The 24,845-nt window shown below is 39.8% G+C and overlaps 1 protein-coding gene across 2 annotated transcripts in view; it reads right to left on the reverse strand.

The window, feature by feature from the left end:
* cdh16 (cadherin 16, KSP-cadherin) overlaps window positions 1-24,845 on the reverse strand; it is a 78,737-nt gene that overhangs the window by 45,776 nt on the left and 8,116 nt on the right. For both annotated transcript variants that reach the window (XM_061975349.1, XM_061975350.1), the window contains exons 4-7: window positions 19,578-19,712; window positions 14,954-15,083; window positions 9,006-9,164; window positions 6,696-6,892 (exon numbers count right to left, since the gene is read on the reverse strand). In XM_061975349.1, coding sequence (XP_061831333.1) covers window positions 6,696-6,892; window positions 9,006-9,164; window positions 14,954-15,083; window positions 19,578-19,712 — 621 coding nt within the window. The remainder of the gene's footprint in view (window positions 1-6,695; window positions 6,893-9,005; window positions 9,165-14,953; window positions 15,084-19,577; window positions 19,713-24,845) is intronic.

A 24,845-nucleotide genomic window follows, 5' to 3' on the forward strand; every position in this document is an offset into this window, starting at 1 on the left:
TAAAACTCTAATATGAAAAGCCAAAGCCATTTATCAACAAGCATGTTTTTTCAACGATATGTTTAAGTTGCTCAACGTCAGGATCTAACTCAACAAGTTCTCGACGTTGCTTTCATGTCTCGAGCCTGCTGAGAAGACCTCAATTAGTTCTAAACATTTCTAAAAGGGGTGCCATCTCCACATACTTTGACAGTGACATTTAGAGCATTCTAACAATACATAAAAAATACACAAATAATGAGTAAGAATAACATGTATAAATTAATTTAAAAATGAATATAAACATTATAAAAATGTAAATAAAAAATTGTACAGTACCACCCTACCTGGTGTGTGTACACTTGTATGCTTAAGTTACTGTACGTATCAGAACAATAAGGCAGAAAAGTGTATACAAATACATAAATAAAAACATTCAAAAGTAGAAATGATTAAAAAAACAGTAGGTATAAATGTTGCTGTGTTTTCATTGACTCTGGCTGTGTGCGTAAAAAAACGAATGATTCGGTTGTCATGGGTCACTTAGAAGAGCCGCTCTAAAGATTCGATTCGTTCGCAAACATCCCATCTCCAGAGGTGGGTAGTAACGCGCTACATTTACTCAGTTGCATCTACTTGAGTAACTTTTGGGATAAGTTGTACTTCTAAGAGTAGTTTTAATGCAACATACTTTTACTTTTACTTATATTTATAGAGAAGAAACGCTACTTTTACTCCGCTCCATTTATCTACATTCAGCTCGCTACTCGCTACTGATTTTTATCCATCTGTTAATGCACGCTTTGTTTGTTTTGGTTTGTCAGACAGACCTTCAAAGTAGGATCTATCGCATGCCTGCGTTTCACTAATCAAATGCAGTCACTTGTGATGTTTGACTCCGTTTCACCAATCAAACAGAGCCAGGCGGTCACATGATTAACTGCACATAAAGTTTCAGCGGCAAACAACAACAAGCTTAAGCTTACATGAACTCAACATCAAATTTGAGGAAGCACATGTCGGTAAGTAACGTTAGTAGATATTTTGGCTGTCACCGTAGGCTGATGTTAGCTTCCCTGCTATGAATCACTGTCAAATGTACATCGTGTGGGGACATTTATTAACGCACTGCAGCCTCATAGACAGACAGACACACAAACACACACACACACACACACACACACACACACACACACACACACACACACACACACGCACAGTCGCACACACACACACACACACACACACACGCATGCATACAAACACCAATCAAAAGTGCACAGTATCTATCAGTTTATGGTTTGCGTAAAGGCTAACTTGTTATTTTCCTTTGTAATCACTGCCTACTGAGCCTATGGTGATGTTAAGTTATTCTGGCTCAATTTGCCTTATTTTTTTTATGTTCATGTATTATTATTTAATATATATTATTGTTTTAGTTGCTTAAGAGATATTCCTGGCTCTGAATTTGCTCATTGCTATTTTTATGTTTTTGTGCATTATTTGTTGCCGTCATCATTAAACAAACAGGTTACTCATTAGTTACTCAGTACTTGAGTAGTTTTTTCACAACATACTTTTTACTTTTACTCAAGTAAATATTTGGGTGACTACTCCTTAATTTTACTTGAGTAATAAATCTCTAAAGTAACAGTACTCTTACTTGAGTACAATTTCTGGCTACTCTACCCACCTCTGCCCATCTCTACAACAGAGCGAACACATCATGTTGGAGTGTGTGACTGAGAGCATTGTTTTTTGGTCAAAATGACACATAAAAAGTGGTGGTCATAATGATTATGCACATGTTGTACAAGAGCCATTAGCTGAAGAAGGTGTTTACAGGCACTATAGAGTAGGTGGGGCGCACCCAGTGAGTACTCCAACACGACGACTACTACATGTGTCATAAGAGCGGTTTGTCCTGCCGCCCACTTCGCAGCGTTTAGGAATCATTCCATGTGGGGGCGAACTGAGGCTTCCCCCCTTGAGCATCATACACTTCTTTTCTCTTCTCAAAATTCGGACCGAAAGTGTTTTTTTCGACTATTTTAGTTCGAATTGATTATGTTTCACTACAAGGTTTTGAACACAGGCAGAGTATGGCCCCCAGTACAATAATAAACACAAGTGAAGGAAATTTTTGTTTTTGTTTTTCACATAGTCCTTAAACCTTATGGGAGACAAGAACCCAGACGTCTTTCCCTTTTCTGTGCGTTTTAGCAGCGAATGTAGTATCTGTTAACATATGATGGCACATGTTTTTAAAGCGTTGCTTGTCAGCAAACATCCCGATGTTATGTTGCCCAGTAGTTGCTTGGCGGTGACACTTATTAAAGAAGTGAACGTCACGGTTACATCCAGACAAGACGGTGCCACGGCGCTCTAAGATGTGAGAAGGGGGGCCCTTAAGGGCCCGGAGCCGTATGGAGGAATTCCGGGATCTCAGGGGTATCAGGTGAAAATAAACATCAAACCTTTTAGAACTGAGGGTCGGCCACTGAAAAATCAAAGAATGGGTGGGAAATTTTTAATTTTTTTCATTCTCAAAACCATTACAGTTTATAGATTTTTTTTTAACTTTCAGGACTCCCCTCAATTTTGGGCCCCAGGGACCCGGAGGGGTGTCAGTCATAAGCATGTTAAAAATAAGTTTTATATATCGAGGTTTCTTTGGTTTATCCGTTATACAGTGCTCAATACCGGGGTAGAGCGAAATATACGTTAGGTCAGGAAAAAACACAAGAGGCTGTATCATCCCTACAAGCCTGTTTCGCAGGTTTCCTTGCTTGACAGGCAGGGAAACCTGCGAAACAGGCTTGTAGGGATGAAATAGCCTCTGTGTTTTTTCCTGACCTGACATATATATATATATATATATATATATATATATATATATATATATATATATATATATATATATATATATTAAAGGCTTAAATATCTATATCAACTTCCGATCTATCTGTCAATATAAATACATTTCACTTTCATTTTTTAAAATGTTGTATTTACCTTTTGTTAAAGTAAACCCTGTTTTGTATGGCAAAAACACAAAATAATCACACTTAATGTACAATAATTTACACTTTGCATTAGTCCATCTTAGATGAGCTCGGGCCCAGCGAAGGCGGCGGCGTTTTTGGGTGTTGTTGATAAATGGCTTTGGCTTTGCATACTCAAGTTGTAACTTGCACTTACAGATGTAGCGACAAACTGTAGTGTACTGACAGTGGTTTTCTGAAGTGTTCCTGAGCCCATGTGGTGATATCCTTTACACACTGATGTCGCTTTTTGATGCTTACGTGCAGTGATTTCTCCAGATTCTCTGAACCTTTTAATGATATTACGGACCGTAGATGGTGAAATCTCTAAATTTTTTGCAATAGCTCGTTGAGAAATGTTGTTCTTAAACTGTTTGACAATTTGTTCACAAAGTGGTGACCCTCGCCCCGTCCTTGTTTGTGAATGACTGAGCATTTCATGGAAGCTGCTCTTATACCCAATATTGAAACCCACCTGTTCCCAATTATCCTCTTCACCTGTGGGATGTTCCAAATAAGTGTTTGACGAGCATTCCTCAACTTTCTCAGTCTTTTCTGCCACTTGTGCCAGCTTTTTTTGAAACATGTTGCAGGCTTCAAATTTCAAATGAGCTAATATTAGCAAAAAAGGTTTTCCAGTTGGAACGTTAAGTATCTTGTCTTTGCAGTCTATTCAATTGAATATAGTTTGAAAAGGATTTGCAAATAATTGTATTCTGTTTTTATTTACCATTTACACAACGTGACAACTTCACTGGTATATACTGTGTAATATAGTCACAACATTGAAAACACAACTGTATTTACAGAGAGTACATATGTACTAATACCACTAATGACTGTTATTCATTTAACCTGAACTAGATATTTGCAATATTTTCCCACTGTGGAAATGAAAAGTGCCTCCACTTTTGTGAATCCACACATGTTCAGTGGGTGGATGGGGCTGTTATAATAGCAGAGATGAGAGGCGGAGGGCGAGTGTGTGGGAGGAGAGTGAAAGCCGGAGGTGGATGGGAGGTATTGTCATGCATTGTACCTACAGGGTCCACTGACGAGCTCCTTTTTTTTAAATTTTTTACAGTTTTTGCCAATTCTCACAAGTGCAATACAATCTATCGGGCAGGGGAGCCCAAACTTTTTCCACTTAGGGCCACAGACTGACAAATCTGACAAATGCGGGGGCCGTTTTGGTAGTTTTTGTCTTTAAAACCAGTACTATACAGTGTGTTCGGAAAATATTCACAGCTACTCACTTTTTCCACATTTCGTTATGTTACAGCCTTATTCCAAAATCCAATAAATACATTTTTGGCTTTAAAATTTTCCACACAATTACCCATATAGACAATGTGAAAACATGTATTTTTGTATTTTTTTTAGAATTTTTTGCAAACAAACAAAAAGAAAGAAATCACATTAATCACACTTGACTGTGCATGGCAGAGCACAACAGCCTTATTCCAAACTGAAATTTAAAAAAAATTTCCCTCAAAATTCTACACACAATACCCCGTAATGATTAACAATCCTGTCTCGGAGGTCTACAGACAATTCCTAATGTTTGCATGCTAATGGGTAGCATTCAAGAAGTAACACAATGTTTGATGCTGAGGTATGAATCTGCAAAATTTACAGATGTTTTATACTATAAATGGCAATTTCGATAGAAACGGAAATGCTAAAATATAGCATGATAGCCAGATAGCGCCAAGTAAAAAATAAAAGGGCAAAATGAGCTAAAAAAACAACAACAACTAGCATGCTAACAGTACTATGCTAACATGCTTAGTGGCATACCAAAACATGTGACACTCTACTCTACAATGTATAACTGAAAAATGTGTTGAAAATGGTAACATTAGCATACATCTGGTACCAAAATAACAAACATTTTGTTAAAAAAAAAAAGCTAGCCTACTTATGTTAGCATGCTAATGGGTAGCACTCATCAAGTAACAAAATTATTAAATGCTGAGGTATAAACCTGCAAAATTTGCGTTTTTTTTGTTGTTGTTTTTTTTAAACTATAAAAGGCAATTTCGATAGAAATTTCGTGTGAATGCTGAAGAGACAGAGCCACACTAAAATTTTAAAAGGTAGCATGCTAGCCAGATAGTGCCAAATAAAATTTAAAAAAAGCATTCTAACAGTACTATGCTAACATGCTAACAATAGCATTAGTGACATACCAAAATATATGACACTGAGGTGTATACCTGCTGAATTAATAAATAAATAATGATAAATGGGTTGTACTTGTATAGCGCTTTTCTACCTTCAAGGTACTCAAAGCGCTTTGACACTACTTCCACATTTACCCATTCACACACACATTCACACACTGATGGAGGGAGCTGCCATGCAAGGCGCTACCAGCACCCATCAGGAGCAAGGGTGAAGTGTCTTGCTCAGGTGCTATGCTAAGATGCTAACTGTCTCATGCGTCAAGCAAAAAAATATATTACTCTGCGATGTTTAACTGAAAAATGTCTTGAAAGTGGTAACATTAGCATACACCGAGTGGCAAAATATAACTATACCTATAAAATTTGGTTAAAAAAAAAAAAAAAGCTAGCCACTAATGTTAGCATGCTAATGGGTAGCATTCATCAAGTAACACAATGTTTGATGCTGAGGTATAAATCTGCCAAATTTGCAGATGTTTTATACTATAAAAGGCAATTTCGATAGAAACGGAAATGCTAAAATATAGCATGTTAGCCAGATAGCGGCAAGTAAAAAAAAAAAAGAGCTAAAAAAAAAACAAAAAAAACTAGCATTCTAACAGTACTATGCTAACATGTTTAGTAGCATACCAAAACATATGACACTAAGGTGTATACCTGCTAAATTAACATGCTATGAGAAAATGCTAACTTTAGCATGCGTCAAGCAAAAAAAAATATTACTTTGCGATGTATAACTGAAAAGAATTGTTGACAATAGTAACATTAGCAAACATGTGGTACCAAAATAACTAAATTTTGTTAAAAAAAGCTAGCCTACTTATGTTAGCATGCTAATGGGTAGCATTCATGAAGTAAAAAAATGTTTGATGCTGAGGTATAAACCTGCAAAATTTGAACAAAAAAAAAAAATGCTATCACGCTAATGTTAGCCATTCGCGGCTGTAATGGCTTACGGGATATTTATAAAGTACGTGTAGTCAAGAATGAGCATCGGTATAGTGCTAAAGTTCAAAGATCCAACGGCAAAGCGTAATCCTCATGTTAAATACAAGCACCATAAGAAAATATTGAAAGTGGAATATGATCAGTGTGGCAATATGATACAATATGATACAATATGATACAATATGATGACAATAACATGTGAAATACCCCTCAGAGCGAGGGTGGGGCAAGTGAGTGATAATGGGAGTTAAAGTGACTCAGTCAGGATGTAGCCTGAAAGGATCCATGGCATTTGAACAGCATCAATAATTCACCACTCGGTCATTTAGGAGGACCCGAGAGGCCCTAAAAACAGCAACGGGCAACGTGATGCCACTTTGCTGCGTGCAGGTTATTGACACTTTGTTTCCCTGTAATACAATATCACACACGGATCGCCATAAACGCTCCGCTCTGAAGTACTTGGACCACTTTCTGATCAAATCAGGAAGGTAAGACTAGCCCAAGTTTGTTTCCCAGTCTTCAGGAGTCTCACCTGGGAGATGGGGATGGGATAGGGTCCTGGGAGGTTCTCCTGCAGTCGGACGGGATCGGGCGATGCCCAGGTGTTCCCGGTCACCTCCACGGTAACGATGCCGGTGGCGAAGAAGGCGTTGGACTTCCCCGCCATGTCCTTCACCATCACTGACAGTTTGTATCTGCCGCACATCTCGGGGTCCAGTGTTGAGGCTCCTGTAGTTTGCGAGGTAGAAAAATGAGTTGCAATTTTTTTAATGAAAGAAACTTTCTAAATGTGTCCACTGGGTGTCGCTATAGCAATTCAAGTGTAACTCAAGTCACACATGACACTGACATATCAGCTGACTTTAAGTGCCTTCTGGATTGGCTGCCGCTACTCCAATCAGCGCAGGTGCAAGCAAGCAGCTGCTCCTGTTTTGGCTGGCAGCAGATGGCGGCAGACTGATGCAGTATCGACACCTTCTTTTATTGTAAATTATCCACTCAACGGATAAAATAACAAAACGGTGAGATGTAGAGATCCGCGCAGTTCCGTGAAGCGCTCGCAATTGGTTGACGGCACAACATTTTGTTTTTATTTTTATTAAGGATCCCCATTAGCTGGTTGCCACAACAACCCACTAGTCGTCCTGGGGTCCACAAACTCAATACAATTACAAGTAAAAATGAAAGGTTTTAAAAAAGTTCCATAGGGAAGCGTCTTTTGGGGTCTTTTTCGCCATCCCGGGAACGTGAAAGTCGACCAGCCTGTCGGTCCATGGCCACATGTGTCTACTACATACTTGCCAACCTTGAGACCTCCGATTTCGGGAGGTGGGGGGTGGGGCGGGGCGTGGTTGGGGCGGGGGGCGTGGTTGGGGGCGTGGTTAAGAGGGGAGGAGTATATTTACAGCTAGAATTCACCAACTCAAGAATTTCATATATATATATATATATATATATATGTATGAAATACTTGACTTTCAGTGAATTCTAGCTATATATATATATATGTATTTATTTTATTATATATATAAATAAAAGAAATACTTGAATTTCAGTGTTCATTTATTTACACATATACACACACATAACACTCATCTACTCATTGTTGTACTTGAAAGTACAATGCAATACAATTCCGGGGCAATGGCACCTATCAAATACACAGTAATGAAAACACAGTTGTTCTACTAACTGTACTGTGTGTTATGAGAGTAGAGTATGTGTGTGTGTGGCCCTTTAATAGGTGACAGCATGTGAGGTGAGTGACGTCAGTGAGTGTGTGGGCGAGAGAAGAGAGGGAGCGGTAGCGTGAGTGCGGGGAGGGACTAGTTGGTTTTGTGTTGGATTGGCTGCGTGCAAGCAATCAATAAAGCAAGATTTGCAACTAATCGCTGGACTCATCATTCACCCTAAAGTCGTCCGCTGTGGAGACCCACTGCCGGGTAAGGTGAAGGGTGTTGCCTCGAGCATACATCGGCCCTGGAGAAGTGTCTCCCCTGTGCTCTTCGACTACAGTCTCGTTCTTCTGCTTCGTCTCCTTGTGTGCGCACACTGGACTCAGGTCCGCATGGAGCTGGAGGGGGCGTGGCCTCCAGCTCCGGCTGAATTCCGGGAGATTTTCGTGAGAAAATTTCCGGGAGAGGCGCTGAATTTCGGGAGTCTCCCGGAAAATCCGGGAGGGTTGGCAAGTATGGTCTACTAGCAGGTGAGAAATCGATGAATTATAATCAAGAATTTACTTTTAGAAAGTTTGAGACGAAGCCGAAGCAGCTGGCAGGTGAGTAGATTGCCCAGCTGGGGCTGGTTATCGAATCACCTGTCTCCTTAATCAGCAGCGTCCGAGGCCATGAGGGGAAGCGCTGATGAGAGCAGACGAAAAAAACCCACACGAGCGAGAAAGAGGCCGCTGGTGAGACAGCCCCGAACGTTGTAAAATATAAAAATAAAGACTTGTTCAACTCACAAAGATTCTGTCGGTCCCAGGAGAACCCGCCACGCAGGAGACTTCCACATTGTGCAATGACAATAAAGACCTATCCTATCCTATCCTAAACTTTGGAAGTATTTTGGTGTCATAAATCACATATACTGTCTATGATAATAGCTTCGATACTGAGGCAACTTATTTAAGGTACTTTAGGGATGCACCATTCATATTATTGAACAAAAGCTAACTTCCACAGTTACAAATTCTACATAGTTTGTGTTTCATTTTTATATTATATATATATATATATATATATATATATATATATATATATATATATATATATATATATATATATATATATATATATATATATATATATATAGTTCCCGGCAGGGACAACAAAGGACTCACCGTCCTCGGTGAGGGAAACCTCTCCCGTGACGGAGTCAATGAAGAACATCTGAGGGGAGGGGATCCTGGGGGTCTGCTCCATCAGGCGGAATCGTAGCTCGGCGTGGGCGGTCTTGCGGTCATCGCGGTCCAGCGCCTCCACCTGCATGAAGGGTATCCCTGAGAGACACATGTGGCGTGAGTGCAATAGATTGATTTTCACCAGCCTCTCTAACCTTTTCAGCACGAACCTCAGACATGGCTTAACCTTCTACATTGTTATATAATATGAGATTACATCTATTTATAAAGTAATAACACGAATTTAGTGGGACTGTACTTTCCCTTGTAAAAAGTCCGACAAAAATTGTTTTTTCTTTTATTCAGAGTCTGCACGTTTTTCCATGCTAACCATGGTTGGTGGATGGTGCTGATTAGAATTTTTCCAGATGAACACAAACATCGAAAATAAAAATGCAAAAATGCGTTGTGGAGGTTTCTTTCCTCTGGGTTCCTCGGACCACCAAACATCGCCAAACGAGCCCGGATCAGGGTTACAACACTGTTTTATTTTCTGAATAAAGTCTCTCATGTGCTTTTCAGCGATGGCCTTTTTGTGGCTGTCTCTGGCTCGCTCTCGCTCTCGCTCCAGCTCCACCCCTCTCTCCTCCCCGGCTGCTGCCTTTTAACAGAGCGACAGGTGATTAGATGCCCAGGCCCAGGTGGGCCATCTACGCACCTGTCGCTGATCTCGAAGCCGGACCTGGCACACCCCGCTTCGCTGCAGGTCCGCAGGCCACGCCCCCCTCCACATGCGTGTTTATCTATGTGATGACAAATTGAACCGGAAGCAGTATGTTGTCTTTTCCTTTGTGTTTAGCATGTTTTTAGCATAACTGTAACATCTTTGTTCAGCAGGAGTCCTATTGTCGTTTTTAAAGAGTGTCGTTAAGTAGTTGTCCAACTTTTGTTTCAGAAATGAAAATAGAAAAATATGGTCTGAAGTTTGTTTTTTGATTTGCATTTAATTTTATTTAACCAGGTAAAAAAATCCCATTGAGATCAAAGATCTTGAAAAAAAATCAGCAGCAAAGTTACATTAAAAACAGTAAACAAATTTAAGAATTTGATATAGAATGAACGGAAGCTACACTGCAAAAAGTCAGTGTTCAAAAACAAGAAGAAAAAAAATACAAAAATGAGGGGTATTTTATTTGAACTAAGCAAAATTATCTGCCAATAGAACAAGAAAATTTGGCTTGTCAAGACTTTCCAAAACAAGTAAAATTAGCTAACCTCAATGAACCCCAAAATACCTTCAAATAAGTATATTCTCACTAATAACAAGTGCACTTTTCTTGGTATAAAAAAAAAGAGACCTTTTTGCTCAATATGTTGAAAAATATTCTTAAATTAAGTAAACGCTAGTGCCATTATCTTGACATAATGATATGCGCTCTGCATTACATTTCTTGAAACCAGCAAACTTATACTAAAAACTAATTTATTGTTCTTAATGGAAAGGCAACAAGGCAACCGCTTGTTACTCTTGGGGTCTCCTAGCCGCTCAGGCAAATCATATGGTCTAAAAATGCATTTTTCCATCGACAACATGACATCATCGCCCCAAGTGCGTGCTCTTTCAGTCAATTAGTGCACATATATACAGCCCGGCCCCCGGCCAAATTTTTTTAAAGTGTAATTTTGAAGAATTTATCTGAATGTGCATGAACTATTTCTGTTCAAAATTGTTTGAAATGTCACAAGTTAAATGTTGAAACATTAACTTTCCGTTTACTGTACTGTGCCAACTGTATGAGTGCGTATTTTCTATTGTTTCATTGAAAATAAAACAGCAAAGTCCATTTGGCTGTCATCTGTTTTAATTATGATAAACAAATGTGTCAAAATCATGATTTTTTTTTTTCATGCTTGAAATAAGAAATTTAAAAAAAGTAGTTTTATACTTGTGAGTGTTGATGACACAGCTTTGCAACACTTGATATTCTAGTTTCAGGCATTTTTTACTCAATATAGGTCATAAAATCTCAGCAACAAGCTGTAATATCTTACTTAATTTAGGACCAAGATTCAAGAGTCAAGATGATTTATTGTCAATTCTTAACATGCACAAGACACATAAGAACTGAAAAGTATATTTTCGGCACAGTCCCACTAAGAGCAGACATATGTTACAGGGAGACAAGACAAGACCGCCGACGGTGCAGCCATTTTTTTTTCCTTAAAACAAGGTGAGAAAAAGGTGATATTGGGAAAGGGGGGAGAGTAAAAAAATATCAGTCAAAGGCTGGATCCACAAAGGGGGTCCAGACTGAGTCCAAGGGAAACAACCTTATTTGCAATGCAAACATAAACACGTTACATTTAATCACAACAAACTCGCAACAGAGGGAGGGGGAGTTGGAGCAAACAAGCGGTGGTGAAGGCGGTGGTTGGGGAAGGGGCGGGTGAGTGCGTGTATGCCCAATCAACTTGGGTGCGATGTTGAAGTGTTTTTGTGGACTGGGGCCGATCTCAAAGTTCGACACCAGGTGCTTGTTGAGAAATGCGACCGCCCTCACCAGAGGCAAGACAGAAAGACCAAAACCCTAAAAACAAGTAAAACGCTCTAAGATAAAATCTGCTTAGTGAGAAGAATTATCCAATCGGACAGAAAATAAGCAAATATCACCCTTATTTGAGATATTTAATCTTACTTAGATTTCAGTTTTTGCAGTATACACGGGCGTTTAGACATTTATGGTTTTCCTATTTACCACCTCGAAGTCCGAGTCCATGGTTCTCGCCCGGAAAAGGATGGAGTGCCATCTCCGGGTTGGGGAGGAGACCCTGCCCCAAGTGGAGGAGTTAAAGTACCTCGGAGTCTTGTTCACGAGTGAGGGAAGAGTGGATCGTGAGATCGACAGGCGGATCGGTGCGGCATCTTCAGTAATGCGGACGCTGTATCGATTCGTTGTGGTGAAGAAGGAGCTGAGCCGGAAGGCAAAGCTCTCAATTTACCGGTTGATCTACGTTCCCATCCTCACCTATGGTCATGAGCTTTGGGTTATGACCGAAAGGACAAGATCACGGGTACAAGCGGCCGAAATGAGTTTCCTCCGCCGGGTGGCGGGGCTCTCCCTTAGAGATAGGGTGAGAAGCTCTGCCATTCGGGAGGAGCTCAAAGTAAAGCCGCTGCTCCTCCACATGGAGAGGAGCCAGATGAGGTGGTTCGGGCATCTGGTCAGGATGCCACCCGAACACCTCCCTCGGGATGTGTTTAGGGCACGTCCGACCGATAGGAGGCCGCGGGGAAGACCCAGGACACGTTGGGAAGACTATGTCTCCCGGCTGGCCTGGGAACGCCTCGGGGTCCCACAGGAAGAGCTGGACGAAGTGGCTGGGGAGAGGGAAGTCTGGGCTTCCCTGCTTAGGCTGCTGCCCCCGCGACCCGACCTCGGATAAGCGGAAGAAGATGGATGGATGGATGGATTTCCTATTTAATACATCCATAATCGTGAATGCATATGCAAAACTGCAATATATATTTATCTGTACAGTAATCTATTTATTTATATCTGCGCCTTATTGCTCTTTTATCCTGCACTACCATGAGCTAATGCAACGAAATTTAGTTCTTATCTGTACTGTAAAGTTCAAATTTGAATGACAATAAAAAGGAAGTCTAGTCTAATCTAGTCTAATAAGTATTGTATTTACATGTCTTCACATTTGCTTCTTAAATGTATATCCTAAGTATGTTAAAGCTGTGATTGTTGCTCTATATCATCTTACTACCGTATTTTTCGGACTATAAGTCGCAATTTTTGTCATAGTTCGGCCGGGGGTTGCGACTTATACTCAGGAGCGACTTATGTGTGAAATTATTAACACATTACCGTAAAATATCAATTATTTAGCTCATTCACGTAAGAGACTAGACCAGTGGTCGGCAACCCAAAATGTTGAAAGAGCCTTATTGGACCAAAAATACAAAAACAAATCTGTCTGGAGCCGCAAAAAAATGTAAAGCCATATTACATACAGATAGTGTGTCATGAGATATAAATTGAATTAATATGACTTAAAGGAAACTAAATGAGCTCAAATATAGCTACAAATGAGGCATAATGATGCAATATGTACATATAGCTAGCCTAAATAGCATGTTACCATCGATTAGCTCGCAGTCATGCATTGACCAAATATGTCTGATTAGCACTCCACACAAGTCAATAACATCAACAAAACTCACCTTTGTGGATTCATGCACAACGTTAAAAGTTTGGTGGACAAAATGAGACAGAAAAAGAAGTGGCATAAAACACGTCCCAGAAAGTCGCAGAAAGATATACATGTAAACAAACTAAGGTGAGTTCAAGGACTGCCAAAATTAGTAGGACAAAACGGCGCTCGCCAAATACTCGAATCAGTGAAGCATGTTTAATATAAACAGTGTGCTTTATAACAATTAGGGAGGTTTGTGTCATGTTTGTCCTCCTACAGAAACCATATTAAAACAAAAAATATATTTTTTTCCCCTCAACTTTTTCCATTTTTCATACATTTTTGAAAAAGCTCCAGAGAGCCACTAGGGCGGCGCTAAAGAGCCGCACATACGGCTCTAGAGCCGCGGGTTGCCGACCCCTGGACTAGACGTATAAGACATACTTGCCAACCCTCCCGAATTTTCCGGGAGACTCCCGAAATTCAGCGCCTCTCCCGAAAACATCCCAGGACAAATATTCTCCCGAAAATCTCCCGATTTTCAGCAGGAGCTGGAAGCCACGCCCCCTCCAGCTCCATGCGGACCTGAGTGAGGACAGCCTTTTTTCATGACGGGAGGACAACAGGGTGACAAGAACTAAATCATCCAGACTAGAGATAAATTGTATTATTATGTTCATTTTACCTAAAAATAAATATATTTATTAATTTAAAAAAAAAACCAAAAAAACATTTTTTTTATATTTTGCTAAAAACATCAAAATTAATTGTATTTTTATTTGTATTTTTTCGTGACTCCTTATTACATCCAGCCATAGAATTATACATTAAAATAAACATATTTGAAATAATTGATTTTAAATTATCATAATAATTCATTTAAAATGACCATATTTAATTATTAAAATAATTGCTTGTTTATCAACAACTTTAGCATTTTATTCATTACATTTTTAAACTCTCAGAAGCCAAGTTATGTTATATTCCTTAATATTTATTTATGCAAGTTTGAAGTATCAATTATCCAAACGCAGTTTTGTTTGCATATTTTCAGGATGTATATATATATATATATATATATATATATATATATATAATATGTATGAAATACTTGACTTGGTGAATTCTAGCTGTCAATATACTCCTCCCCTCTTAACCACGCCCCCAACCACGCCCCGCCACACCCCCGACCACGCCCCCACCTCCCACCTCCCGAAATCGGAGGTCTCAAGGTTGGCAAGTATGGTATAAGATTTCATGGGATTTAGCGATTAGGAGTGACAGATTGTTTGGTAAACGTATAGCATGTTCTATATGTTATAGTTATTTGAATGACTCTTACCATAATATGTTACGTTAACATACCAGGCACCTTCTCAGTTGGTTATTTATGCCTCATATAACGTACACTTATTCAGCCTGTTGTTCACTATTCTTTATTTTAAATTGCCTTTCAAATGTCTATTCTTGTTGTTGGCTTTTATCAAATAAATTTCCCCAAAAAATGCGACTTATATATGTTTTTTTTTCCTTCTTTATTATGCATTTTTAGGCCGGTGCGACTTATACTCCGGAGCGCCTTATAGTCCGAAAAATACAGTACATTCATTAGTTGAAGTATATCTTTAATGAATCAGGCACATCCTGCACTTCACACCTAAATCAGGCATTTGAAGTATCATATTATTACGTAAATTAGACCGGGTTTGTTTTTTACCGTGAGCCTTGAGCGGCTCTCTTACCTTTGAGAAGGCCGAGCTGCACGCTGCCTCGCATGCTCTCCTGAATGAAAGTGGGCACGTTGTCGTTCTTGTCGATGACGCACACTTCGACCGTGAAGCTCTGGAGTTGCCCTGATGCTCTGAAAGACACCTTGCGAGACATGCACACTTATCAGTTAACCATCACTAATGGGTTTTAAAGCTACAGCCTTGTAAACAAGGTCAGGAATTAATGTTTTTTATAGAAATTATATCAATTGCTTGCACCAATAGGCATATTTTCCCAGTATTATTCAGTGCATTATTCTAATCAAGTTGTGTGGGGTTTTTTTTTTTGGTATTCGCATTGCTCAACATTTATATGTAATTTTAAATGTTCTAACAGCAAAACATCGCCTTTTTATAGGGATGAGTCCTACCAGATTATATTGTTTTAAGGCTGTCTATACAAAGCGAGGTGACGACACAGTAAAAAATGTTGGGTTAAAAAAATAACCCGATTTTAACCCAACTGCTGGTTCAGAAAAGGACAAACCCCTTTTTTGGGTTATTTTAACTCAATATTTTGGGTTAATTTTTTCAACCCAACTTTTGCGTTGAATTATGTCACCAAAAAGTTGAGTTATGATAACTTAATTTTCGGTTATTCCCAACCAAAGTCTTGGGTTGAATTATTTAACCCAAAAGTTGAGTTATGCTAACTCAATGTTGGTTGATTCATAACCCAACTTTTGGGTTGAATGCATTCAACCCAAAAGCTGAGTTATGCTCACTACATTGTTGTGTTATTCCAAACCAAAATATTGGGTTGAATCATTTAACCCAAAAGTTGAGTTATGCTAACTCAATGTTGGTTGATTGATAACCCAACTATTGGGTTGAATTCATTCAACACAAAAGCTGAGTTTTGCACACTACAATATTGGGTTATTCCCAACCAAACTATTGGGTGGAATTATTTAACCCAAAAGTTGAGTTATGCTAACTCAATGTTGGTTGATTGATAACCCAACTATTGGGTTGAATCCATTCAACCCAAAAGCTGAGTTATGCTCACTACATTGTTGTGTTATTCCAAACCAAAATATTGGGTTGAATCATTTAACCCAAAAGTTGAGTTATGCTAACTCAATGTTGGTTGATTCATAACCCGACTATTGGGTTGAATTCATTCAACACAAAAGCTGAGTAATGCTCACTACAATGTTGGGTTATTCCAAACCAAACTATCAGGTTGTATTATTTAACCCAAAAGTTGAGTTATGCTAAATCAATGTTGGTTGATTGATAACCCAACTATTGGGTTGAATTCATTCAACACAAAAGCTGAGTTATACTCACTACAATGTCGGGTAATTCCAAACCCAACTATTGGGTTGAATTATTTAACCCAAAAGTTGAGTTATGCTAACTCAATGTTGATTGATTGATAACCAAACTATTGGGTTGAATTAATTCAACACAACAGCTGAGTTATGCTCACTACAATGTTGTGTTATTCCAAACCAAACCATTGGGTTGAATTATCTAACCCAAAAGTTGAGTTATGCTAACTCAATGTTGGTTGGTTCTTAACCCAACTATTGGGTTGAATTCATTCATGTATATAAATATGTACATAAAATGTTGTAATTATATTCCAACTCCGCGTTCTTCTTGGTCATCGCCGCTGCCGCTGCCGCCGCCACCCCCCGCCCCCCGACCACACCACCACAAATAGATGCCTGTCCTGTGGGAAACACTGGTGTGTGTGTGTGTGTGTGTGTGTGTGTGTGTGTGTGTGTGTGTGTGTGTGTGTTCTGGCAATGCTTACTTAATGGGGACATTGCTCTGTTTACACAGTCACCTTTAGGGGACCTCTGACGGTATGGGGACAAAAAAAAACAGGTCCCCTAAAAGGAAACCTTTTTAAATGATAGTCAGATCCATTCTGAAGATGCCAAAGTGAAAAGTGAAACATTTGTTATCCTGGTATTAATAGTATTGTGATTCTGTATGGTATCCATCCTTACTTAAAACTAATATATTTTTCCAAAAACAAAATCTGGTTTAGTGTTCCTTAGGATGGCATTTTCATACAGCGTGATTATTAGAGATGTCCGATAATATCGGCCGATAAATGCTTTAAAATGTAATATCGGAAAATATCGGTATCGTTTTTTTTTTTTTATCGGTATCGGTTTTTTTTGTGTTTTTTTTTATTAAATCAACATAAAAAACACAAGATACACTTACAATTAGTGCACCAACCCAAAAAACCTCCCTCCCCCATTCACACTCATTCACACAAAAGGGTTGTTTCTTTCTGTTATTAATATTCTGGTTCCTACATTATATATCAATATATATCAATACAGTCTGCAAGGGATACAGTCCGTAAGCACACATGATTGTGCGTACTGCTGGTCCACTAATAGTGCTAACCTTTAACAGTTAATTTGACTCATTTTCATTAATTACTAGTTTCTATGTAACTGTTTATATTGTTTTACTTTCTTTTTTATTCAAGAAAATGTTTTTAATTTATTTATCTTATTTTATTGTTTTGTTTTGTTTTTAAAAAGGACCTTATCTTCACCATACCTGGTTGTCCAGATTAGGCATAATAATGTGTTAATTCCACAACTGTGTATATCGGTATCGGTTGATATCGGTATCGGTTGATATCGGTATCGGTTGATATCGGTATCGGTAATTAAAGAGTTGGACAATATCGGAATATCGGATATCGGCAAAAAGCCATTACCGGACATCCCTAATGATTATAAAACATTATTACCTTAAAGTATGATTCACATTCAGAATTTTCCATCCTTCTATATATGGTAGTTGGATTACTGCTAAATAGCAGTTTTCAGTAATGTCACAGAAGATGCAGGATTTGCTTTAACATTTAAAGGCCTACTGAAACCCACTACTACCGACTACGCAGTCTGATAGTTTATACATCAATGATGAAATCTTAACATTGCAACACATGCCAATACGGCCGTGTTAGCTTACTAAAGTGCAATTTTAAATTTCGCGCAAAATATCCTGCTGAAAAGGTCTTGGTATGATGACGTCAGCGCGTGACGTCACTGATTGTAGAGGACATTTTGGGACAGCATGGTGGCCAGCTATTAAGTCATCTGTTGTCATCGCAAAATTCCACAGTATTCTGGACATCTGTGTTGGTGAATCTTTTGCAATTTGTTCAATGAACAATGGAGACAGCAAAGAAGAAAGCTGTAGGTGGGAAGCGGTGTATTGCGGCCGACTGCAGCAACACAAACACAGCCGGTGTTTCATTGTTTACATTCCCGGAAGATGACAGTCAAGCTTTACCATTGGCCTGTGGAGAACTGGGACAACAGAGACTCTCACCAGGAGGACTTTGAGTTGGATGCGCAGACGCGGTACCGTGAGTACGCATGCAGCTGCGGCTTCCAAACATTTGATCGCTTGCCCGTACGTGCGTGCCGCTATGTGCATGTCACGTACATAACTGTATGAACTTTGGGGAGGTGAACGGTACTTTGGGCCGTGGGATTAAGTGTGTTGTGCTGGTGTTTGAGTTGTATTGGCGGGTTATATGGACGGGAGGGGGGAGGTGTTTGTTATGCGGGATTAATTTGTGGCATATTAAATATAAGCCCGGTTGTGTTGTGGCTAATAGAGTATATATATTTCTTGTGTTTATTTACTGTTTTAGTCATTCACAGCTGAATATCAGGTCCCACCCGCCTCTCACAGCATCTTCCCTATCTGAATCGCTCCCACTGCCCTCTAGTCCTTCACTCTCACTTTCCTCATCCACGAATCTTTCATCCTCGCTCAAATTAATGGGGAAATCGCCGCTTTCTCGGTTCGAATCGCTCTCGCTGCTGGTGGCCATGATTGTAAACAATGTGCGGATGTGAGGAGCTCCACAACCTGTGACGTCACGCGCATATCGTCTGCTACTTCCGGTACAGGCAAAGCTTTTTTTATCAGCAACCAAAAGTTGCGAACTTTATCGTCGATGTTCTCTACTAAATCCTTTCAGCAAAAATATGGCAATACCGCGAAATGATCAAGTATGACACATAGAATGGACCTGCTATCCCCGTTTAAATAAGAAAATCGCATTTCAGTAGGCCTTTAAGTGGTGAAACTTCCTATACGAGGACAGCTGTAGTGCTATATATATCATATTTAATTAGAACTTTTTTTTTTTTAAATGGTCCTCAGTAGTCACGTACAAATTTGTGTAAATTATGCAAAATTATTGAAATTTGGTCCCCATGAACCATATTAACTCTTTTAAAGACGTGTATGAGCTAACTGGGCAGTGGCCATTTGACCTCGTTTTTTTATGCCTCCACAACCCGTAGAAAGGGTGGTCCCCACAAGTGTTGATCAAAAACTTGGTCCCCATTCCAAATGATAACCAGTATGTGTGTGTGTGTGAGTGTTTAGAGAAGAAACGGGGTGAGATCATTGTTTTTATCTTCTTCAAGCAAAACCAAGGAAAAAGCTGTAATGCATGCAACACAGTACCTTGTGTTCAACACTGAGGGAAAATGTGATTTCACGTTGGAATACTTCTTTTTTTTCCAATGCTATTGCACAACAAGTCTATAGATTGAGTTGATGACGTGCTGCACAATGCATGCAAGCATACCTGCAGAGAGTAAGACGGCTGCTTCTCCCGGTCCAGTGGTTTCAGGGCATAAAGGAACTGGGTGTCCACTCCAAAAATACCTTCATCGTCCCCCGTCACCACTAAGTCGCTGTAATTGCCTGTCAGGCTGTGGAGCTGCGGAACACACGTGAGTTTAAAAAGCGAAACAGGTATTTATGTTATAATTAGAAGACGTGTCTGGACTAGTTCACCTTTTCATGAGATGGTGTTAAATTAGGCAGAAAGCCAATCAGATGTGAATTATACTTTATGTTAAAGTATGATGCAAAACCTGCTTTTTCTTGCCTGTCGGCTTCAGTTTTTGTGTATTTGGGATCCGAACGCGTGCCGAGAATGTGAATTCAAACCATGAGAAGATAGGGAAAAAACAATTTTGCCTCGTTCCAAACAAGCCGTTTGAGATTGGACCCGACTTGTGATGTTTATCAACCTGGCACCATGTTGAAAAATTGCAAAGGCCTATTTTCCCCTGACTAAAATAGGGCCATAACGAATCAAAACAAATGCATGTTTATACTTATACTTATATATATATAAAGTTAAAGTTAAAGTACCAATGATCGTCACACACACACACTAGGTGTGGCGAAATTATTCTCTGCATTTGACCCATCACCCTTTGTCACCCCCTGGGAGGTGAGGGGAGCAGTGAGCAGCAGCGGTGGCCGCGCCCGGGAATAATTTTTGGTGATTTAACCCCCAATTCCAACCCTTGATGCTGAGTGCCAAACAGGGAGGTAATGGGTCCCATTTTTATAGTCTTTGGTATGACTCGGCCGGGGTTTGAACTCACAACCTACCGATCTCAGGGCGGACACCAAGTCACCAAAAATTATTCCCGGGCGCAGCGCCGCTGCTGCCCACTGCGCCCCACTGCTCCCCTCACCTCCCAGGGGGTGATCAAGGGATGGGTCAAATGCAAAGGACACATTTCATTACACCTAGTGTGTGTGTGACAATCATTGGTACTTTAACTTAACTTTAACTTTACACATACAAACTGTAGCACACAAAAAAGCACATTTAATTAAAAAAAACGTTATTATGGTCTTACCTTTACTTAGAAATAAAGTCCATTCGCCGCTGTTGTGCTGGATTAATGAACCCCCTGACAGGAGTGTTATATCAACTAAAGCTCTCACTTCAACTTTCTCCACGTGCAAGATTGAATCTATTTAAAAAAGTGCAACCGAGGGTTTATAAATGTCGCCTATACTGTATGAAACTACAAAATAACAAACACGGAGGCTCCAGTTTACACAAGAACCACTTTATTTACCTTCTTTCAAAAACCTCCGCTCCACTACAACATGTCATCACTTCTGCTCTTGGCGCCTTCAAAATAAGAGCTCAAGGCATATACTGTATAACAGCGCATAACAGGAACAAATAGGAAATCCCATAAAAATAGGTTACAAAAGTTATTTAATAAGAAGCCAAAAAGTGCAAAAACAATAATGTTCGTGTTGGAGGAGTTGTGAATTAGATACACCTGCAGTCTGCAGGTGTACCTAATGTTGTGGCCCTGCAGTCATTCACAACTCCTCCAACACGAACATTATTGTTTTTGCACTTTTTGGCTTCTTATGAAATAACTTTTTTAAATAGATTCAATCTTGCACGTGGAAAGTTTAAGTGTGGGCTTTAGTTGATATAACAATTCTACGGCGGGGGTGCAGGAGGCGGGGCTACTGGAGCCTCAGCCAGTGCGTCTTTTGCAGCCGTTTTATGATCGCTCAGCACAAGGAATACGTTACACACATACAGTTGTTGACAAAATACACTGTACATTATATACCTCAGCTAACTAAACTATGAAAATGTATAATATAATTCATATAGCAATACGGTCTCACTGCACAGCAGGCCAGCAGTTAGCCGAGTCCGTCCATGTTGAGGCACTGAGTGACGTGCCTCAACTGGCTGCTGTTCACCGCACCGTCTCTTCTCAGTATTTGAACGGCAAATGTGAAAATTCAGCGATTTTGGATAAAAATAATCTAAAACTGGTGAAGTTAAATGGAAAATAACTTTATAGTATAATCACTGCATACATATAACAATTTAAAAAATTTTTTTTCTTTTTACATTTTTTTCTTATATATATCAGTGACTGCACGTCACTGATATATACATATATATTCCATATATGTGGAAGCTTGTAAAATGAAATGCTGCTTAATAAATTGGCTCGCCCACATATGTATATACGTATATATATGTGTGTCTAATACACACACACACACACACACACACATAAATACAATCATCCAACATTTTCATTCTATCTGAAGAGTTACTGACATTGAATGTGGCACAAAGTGCAAAAATGTGTCATGTTACGTCACTGAAGCACAATGCAGTCAATCAAAGAACCAAGTGGAGTGGCATTTGTGAACAAAAATGCCGCCTTCCCGACCAGCTGGATGGAATTCAGAAGGTGAGTCTGACGTCTGCAAAGCCAATCGTCGAAAAGTCGGGGGCTGACGACAGCGTGCACGCTCGTCTTAAACCTTGAGTGCAAACTGAGGAAAGAAAGACACCGTTGCCTTCATAGCTCGCTTTTATTTGATTTACTGGGTTTTCTAGTAGAAATGTTGTTGATAACTATATTTATTAATAACTATAGTTACATTGCAACGTGGGTTTCATTCGGTGTGCAAATCTAGTGGTTGTGTACTTTGTGTTTTTCGCTACTGTTCCGCCCGGGGCTCAAACTCAGGTGGCTGGCATGAGAAGCGAGCGTGCTGACTACCGAGCTAAAAGCCCAGGATGTCAACCTGATAGCCAGCACTGCTCTTGATGTCGTCAGGTTTACCAATAGGTGAGGTTCACCAACGCACAAATGGCCCAGGGCACACTGACTAGCCTCAGTTAACCTGAATATTGACCAAATTATTGATTATAAATCATGCCCCTCATCTGGCTAATAGGAGGATTTAGCTATAAATCTAGATGTTGTTCATCTGTGACATTCAATTTATACCCGAAAATGGAGACAAGCGCACACAACCTTAGACTGTGTCTGCAGGGAGACTTTTCGTTGTTAACCCTTTGTGTGCATCGTGATTAATTCTTCTTTTAAACTGGAAGATATGGCCGTCCTATCTGTCGTCATCACGGTGAGAGCAGACATCGTACAGTAAGCTGTCGTTTTATTTGCCGTTAAACAAATGTAGCTTGTAGTTCATCCTCCTTATTAGAGATGTCCGATAATATCTGACTGCCGATATTATCGGCCGATAAATGCTTTAAAATGTAATATCGGAAATTATCGGCATCGTTTCAAAAAGTAAAATTTATGAGTTTTTAAAACGCCGCTGTACGGAGTGGTACACGGACGTAGGGAGAAGTACAGAGCAGTTGCGTCTCTTAGTCATACTTGCCAACCCTCCCGATTTTCCCGGGAGACTCCCGAATTTCAGTGCCCCTCCCGAAAATCCCCCCGGATTCTCCCGAATTTCTCCCGATTTCCACCCAGACAACAATATAGGGGGCGTGCTTTAAAGGCACTGCCTTTGCGTGCCGGCCCAATCACATAATATCTACGGCTTTACACACACACAAGTGAATGAAACGCATACTTGGTCAACAGCCATTCAGATCACACTGAGGGTGGCCATATAAACAACTTTAACACCGTTACAAATATGCGCCACACTGAGAACTCACATCAAACAAGAATGACAAACACATTTCGGGAGAACATCCGCACCGTAACACAACATAAACGCAACAGAACAAATACCCAGAACCCCTTGCAGCACTAACTCTTCCGGGACGCTACAATATACACCCCCCGCCACCCCCACCTCAACCCCGCCCACCTCTCTCAGGGAGAGCATGTCCCAAATTCCAAGCTGCTGTTTTGAGGCATGTTAAGAAAAAATAATGCACTTTGTGACTTCAATAATAAATATGTTGGCATTTTTTTTCCATAACTTGAGTTGATTTATTTTGGAAAACCTTGTTACATTGTTTAATGCATCACAACAAAATTAGGCATAATAATGTGTTAATTCCACGACTGTATATATCGGTATCGGTTGATATAGAATCGGTAATTAAGAGTTGGACAATATCGGAATATCGGCAAAAAAAGCCATTATCGGACATCTCTACTCCTTATATACAGGATCAAAAATAAAAGGTCTTGGATTATATTTTTTCCAAAAGTAATCGTTGTTGGCTCTTACAAAGACTGCTTGATTTGTATTGTTGTTATGGAAGGGATCTGTGGTTCCTCCTCTACATCATGCGACCACGTGACTGGCAAGCTTATTATCTCTCAAAATGGCTTTGTGAAATTGATACTATTTTGGTCTTATCGATTTACTATCAAACTTTGTATGCATTTCGGTGTCACACATCAGCTATATATGATCATTTCTTCAATAAAGAGGCGACTTGTTTTTCCACTCTACTGCTACTTTACGTCGTCATACATGATCTAACATCAGTTCATGTTCCATATATAAATATAATTTTTAAAAAAAACAGTTCTGATACATGTGATAAATGTATATAATTGAACCATGTGTGTGTTGGTGCAGTTTTACTGTAGTAGAGCTGCACTCCATCACACTGACAGGTGTTTCTAATGTGTTGTTGTCGTTAACTAAGCTAACAAAGGCTTGGAAAGACTTGTCACTTTGACGCAGTGCAGCTCCTAACCATGTACAACAAAGAGGCTGTGTTTCCGGTTTAGCCTCCTAAAATCTGGAACTGGCTTCTAGAAGAATATTAGAATATTATTTAGTGTGGATTAAAAAAAAAAAGAAAAATTAAAGTTTTAATATCATTTTACCGTATTTTCCGGACCATAAGGCGCACTGCCGATGAATGGTCTATTTTTAATCTTTTTTTCATATATAAGGCGCACCAGATTATAAGGCGCACTGCCGATGAATGGTCTATTTTTGATCTTTTTTTTTCATATATAAGGCGCACCAGATTATAAGGCGCATTAAAGGAGTCATCCATCCATCCATCCATCCATCTTCCGCTTATCCGAGGTCGGGTCGCGGGGGCAGCAGCCTAAGCAGGGAAGCCCAGACTTCCCTTTTCCCAGCCACTTCGTCCAGCTCTTCCCCGGGGATCCCGAGGCGTTCACAGGCCAGCCGGGAGACGTAGTCTTCCCAACGTGTCCTGGGTCTTCCCCGTGGCTTCCTACCGGTCGGACGTGCCCTGAACACCTCCCTAGGTAGACGTTCCGGTGGCATCCTGACCAGATGCCCGAACCACCTC

Source organism: Nerophis lumbriciformis, linkage group LG15 (genome assembly GCF_033978685.3).
Source record: "Nerophis lumbriciformis linkage group LG15, RoL_Nlum_v2.1, whole genome shotgun sequence".
Taxonomy (NCBI): Eukaryota; Metazoa; Chordata; class Actinopteri; order Syngnathiformes; family Syngnathidae; genus Nerophis; species Nerophis lumbriciformis.